Source organism: Hylobates moloch, unplaced genomic scaffold, assembly GCF_009828535.3.
Source record: "Hylobates moloch isolate HMO894 unplaced genomic scaffold, HMol_V3 SCAFFOLD_11, whole genome shotgun sequence".
Taxonomy (NCBI): Eukaryota; Metazoa; Chordata; class Mammalia; order Primates; family Hylobatidae; genus Hylobates; species Hylobates moloch.
In genome coordinates, this window is record NW_026652286.1 from 39,445,021 (window position 1) to 39,449,805 (window position 4,785).

Below are 4,785 nucleotides of genomic sequence, written 5' to 3' on the forward strand. Positions count from 1 at the left end.
CAAGGACAAAAAACCAAACACCGCATGTTCTCACTCATAGGTGGGAATTGAACAATGAGGACTCATGGACACAGGAAGGGGAACATCACACTCCGGGGACTGTTGTGGGGTTGGGGGAGGGGGGAGGGACAGCATTAGGAGATACACCTAATGCTAAATGATGAGTTAATGGGTGCAGGAAATCAACATGGCACATGGATACATATGTAACAAACCTGCACATTGTGCACATGTACCCTAAAACCCTAAAGTATAATAAAAAAAAAATTATGGAAAAAAAAAAAAAGAACAGGAAAAAAAAAAAAAAGAAAAAAAAAAGAACTCCATCTGCTTGTTTTCTGCTTTAAAGCTCACATAGTACTTTCATGGCCACCCTTTCTCTTCATTCTCATGGTTACCTCTTGTGGCAAATGTGCAAATATTATTTGCCTCCACTTAAGGGCAAAGAATAGAGGCTCAAAGAGGTCTACAGGCCTGCTGAAGTAGTGTGACTGGGATTAGAAGCCAGTTTCTGGAATTAATGCAGGAAGATAGTGGGGATGTGAGTGTGGGCCTTATGTAGCACTTTATACACAGGTTAGAAAGAATAATTACATTGTACTTGTCAGGGTATCCATACAAAGGTCAGAGCATCCATACAAAGGTCAGAGCTTGTGTAGAAATCTGTAAAGATGAAGTGAGTACAATCATGTCTAAGTGGACTTCCCTGCACAAATGTTACCAGGCATTTACTTACATTTTGGATGGCAGAGGTTTCGAAATTGAGCCTGTAGAGTTTGCTCCACACCAAACACTAAACAATTCAGTTGTCTTAAAGGTGCAAAAGGATCTTTTGGCATTTAATAATAATTTTTCAATATGACTAGTTTGTACCCTGTATCTAGAGAGTACTCTAACTTGCAAATCCTGGACAACTTTGTAGTTCCTTGCATCTTTGAATTGATGTGCATTGCTTTGTGTCTGAAAATTAATCAAGACCTTTTATTTGCAGTCTACTGCTTATGAAAAGCAATTTCCTGCGACCAGTAAGGACAACTTTGACATGTGCAATTCAAGTTTCACATCTAGCAAACTCCTTCCAGCTGAAATCAAGGGAGAAATGGAGAAAACCCCTGTGACTCCAAGCCAAGGAAAAACAACCAAGTACCCTGCTAAATCCAGGGCCCTGTCCAGAACCAAAAAGAAACTCTAAGGTTCCCTCCAGTGCTGGACTGTACAAAAACAAAGCTGCTCTTGTTAGCACTTTGATGAGGGGGTAGGAGGGAAGAGGACAGCCCTATGCTGAGCTTGTAGCCTTTTAGCTCCGCAGAGCCCCGCCATGTGTTTGCACCAGCTTAAAATTGGAGCTACTTATCTCCAAAGCAGCATAAGCTGCACGTGGCATTAAAGGACAGCCACTAGTAGGCTTGGCAGTGGGCTGCAGCGGAAATCAACTCAAGATGTACACGAAGGTTTTTTAGGGGGGCAGGTACCCACAATTCAAGACTGTGGGCACACTTGCTCATTTTTACTTCAAATTCTTATGTTTAGGCACAGCTATTTATAGGGGAAAACAAGAGGCCAAATATGGTAATGGAGGTTCCAAATAATTATGTGCACTTTGCACTGGAAGACTTTGTTAGAAAATTACTAATAAACTTGCCATAGGTATTACAGCAGAAGTGCTTCAGTCATTCACATGTGTTCGTGAGATTTTAGGTTGCTATAGATTGTTTAAGACAGCTTATTTTAAACGTAGAAAAATAGGAGATTTTGTAACTGCTTGCCATTAACTTGCTGCTAAATTCCCAATGTATTGATTAAATCAATAAAAAACAGATGTTACTCAGCACATTAATTTTTATGTTAACAAGAGGTGAATTTAATAAGGTCCTCTAAGCCTTTATGCAAATTATAAGTTTGGTCTGCTGCTGCAATGGTAGGCACACATCTTTGGGGAAGATCATGAAGCAAGAAACGGGACCATACCTCATTTCTCTTAGCATTATAGACATCTCCTTTCCATCTGCATAACTAATTTTGCCAGTTGAAGTCAAACTGGGTGAATAGCTGCTTTCCTTTGCTTCCAAGGCAAATTCTAAAGAAAGAATTTGCAATTGCTTTTACCTTCATAAAGTCATAACCTAGTTCCATTCCAACCCCCCATGGAATTGTCAGGTCTCCAAAATGGCCCACTTCTGGCCAGCTGAGCATGTACTAGTTGCATTTAAGTCCACTTGGTAACTAAAAATAGTACGTGTGCTTCTTGCAATTAGTTTAGAAGACACTATTGTGATTCTGAATGAGTCAAAGATACCACTGGCCCGTGTTGCCCCACGTGGTTCTGCCAGTATTTTCTTAGTACCTTCAGTGTGCTTCCCTTGGGGGAACCTGCTGGCCAAGGCATATCTAGTGGAAATTGTCTGTATTTTATTTTAAACTGGCATTAACATAGCTGCTTCAAGATCTTTCTCCCTTCTTGATGTCTAGTTCCAGTCATATCAGAAGCCCATAAACCATAGCCTGAGCTTTAAGCTTTCTCTCAGGGTTTAGTGAGCCAGTCTTTAAAGGGCGTGTTCTGTTCACCAGATGAGAACTCTGGCCTCATTAGCTAAGTGGAGCCTTCCCTTCCCTAGTAGTAGCCTCAAAGGCAGATGTGTGCACTGCAGTTCTGTCACCTCCGGTGGGGAGAAGCAGGGACCTAGTGCACGGTGGCTGCTTGTCTCCTTGCAGAAAAGCCTAACCAAGATGGTGGCTTTGATTCTGCCTATTCCCTGGGCTGAAAATGAAATATTCTCCATATTCAAAATACTCTTACTTTCACAGTGATATTCTTTTGGGATTAGAAGATCCTATTGTTAGATAGAGTACTATCTCTTGGCCCTAAAAATTAGCGATTCTGCTCAGTAAGCTTGAGCAAAGGTCCAGAACTAACCACTAACTAAAAGATGAAGTCATTTTATAACATGTTAGTGTGTCTTCACCTTTTCCCATCTCACACCAGGCAAGGCCAACCACCCTGCCTATCATACGATGCATTCTATTAACGCCCCTCCATCGAGGCGTTCCTTTGATTTGTTGGAATCATTTTAATAGAAATTTAGCTCACTCTTTCTAGAGAGAATTTCCACATCATTTTTATGTTACTTAGTTGTATTTTTGTTACTTCATTGTGTAGAACACACTTGGACCAGGCCGTGTCTGAGCTTTGTTTTCCAACAGATGTGCCTCTTTAAGGTCTGGGGATATATGACCTGCCTTCCTCCATTTGCTTTCACAGCTGTGAAAAAAGGGCGCTGTTCCATTTCAGATTGACTTTCAATGACTGATAGGCCAACTCGAAGGCACCAATAACAAACACTGTGACACCTCCTGTGCTCCATAGCATGGGTAGCTGGGTTTTGCTGTGATCCAGCAGGGCATAATCTGTCTAGGACAGCACAGAGCAGGTGTTATTTTCAAGAAATGCAAGTAGTGATCCGCATTCCAACTTGAGTGACAGATAAGGCAGCCAAAATATGATAAAAAGAGAGAAATGCAGGCAAGCTGGGGACAAATTCATTTGAGGAGAATAGAGGATGATAACAGAGAAGGCCTTACATCAGAGAAGGAAGGAAAATGGGGATATGTGGGGCAAAATGAAAATAAATTATAATTAATAAAGAAGACAGGATGACAACACATGGTTCTGCCAAAGCCAGAAGCCGGAGCGAGAGGAGGGAAGCGCTGCTCATAGAATATTTGGTTGTTCAGGTCAGTCTGAGGTAAAGTTAGCCCCCTCCCAGGGCCCATACACAGGCAAACCCAGAAAAAGGCATAGGCTGAGGAAACGAAGACCCAGGGAAACGGAAGCTGAGATTTTAAGAGTCGGCCACAAAATTGTCCTTTCATTTTGAGTAGGAATGTTGTGTGGTGCTGCGGGGTTGGGTGGGGGGCAGCCAAAAAAAATCAAAACATCTTGTGCTTATCACTGAAATGCTTTGTTTAAATAATTCTATTTGACTCCAAAATGTAAGTTCCAGGTTAGACAGATCAAAAGCAACCAGTCTTGAAAATGAAGCTTTTTAAATTCCAGCCCCGCTGTTGGAACAGAGAATAAAGGCTTTGTTTAAACATGCATTCCCAGCAGCAAGCAGAGCTTTGAAATTGGCCAGGGAAGTTGAGTCCTATAATGGCTGCGCTTGGCTAGAGACCAAGGAGCTGTGGCCTCTGGGAAATGACCCTGGGCTGGATATTTTCTATCTGCCCCTCCAGAACCACTCTGCCTGCTCTGCCCTCTCCGCCCAGAGAGGCTGATCTTCAGGGACTGCATTAACACACTCCCTGGGCTTCTGGATTCATTGGCATTCTGTCAATGAAGGCACCAAGGGGAGATGAGAGAAGGGGAGAGCCAGGTCCAGACGCTGACCCCCCAAGTGCCTCCCTGCTCTGGGCCAGGCTGCTGGGCATTTGCTGCCTTCTTTGGTGGGCGCGGCTCCTGCCAGGCAGCCCTCTTACAGCTGTGTCCCCTGCCCTTGCAGGCCAAGACCAGCCTGTTGCCCTGACTACTATGTCTTCCTTTGTGGGTTTTCCTAAACCCTCTCAGTGTCTTTATGAACAGTCTCTGTTAAACCCTCAGCTTCTGCATTTGAGTTTACCATCTGTCTTCGGATGCAACCGAAGTGGTGGAGACCCTTTCCTTATCAGTGCTGCATTGTTCCTGACCCAGGGTAGTTTTGTCTCCGGCTGCCAGTCTCCTACCAAAGTATAGTAAAGGGCAAAAAAGATAAACGAGCTCTTCCTGACAAAAAGAGATGCACCTGGGTG

General features: G+C 43.3%; 1 protein-coding gene across 15 annotated transcripts in view; it reads left to right on the forward strand.

Annotated features, from left to right (window-relative positions):
- The window catches only part of STK33 (serine/threonine kinase 33), a 239,263-nt gene extending 237,439 nt beyond the window's left edge, over positions 1–1,824 (forward strand). For all 15 annotated transcript variants that reach the window (XM_058446623.1, XM_058446629.1, XM_058446626.1 and 12 more), the window contains one exon: positions 992–1,824. In XM_058446623.1, the coding sequence (XP_058302606.1) occupies positions 992–1,192 (201 nt within the window). In that variant the 3' untranslated portion in view covers positions 1,193–1,824. The remainder of the gene's footprint in view (positions 1–991) is intronic.
- The last annotated feature ends 2,961 nt before the right edge of the window (positions 1,825–4,785 follow it).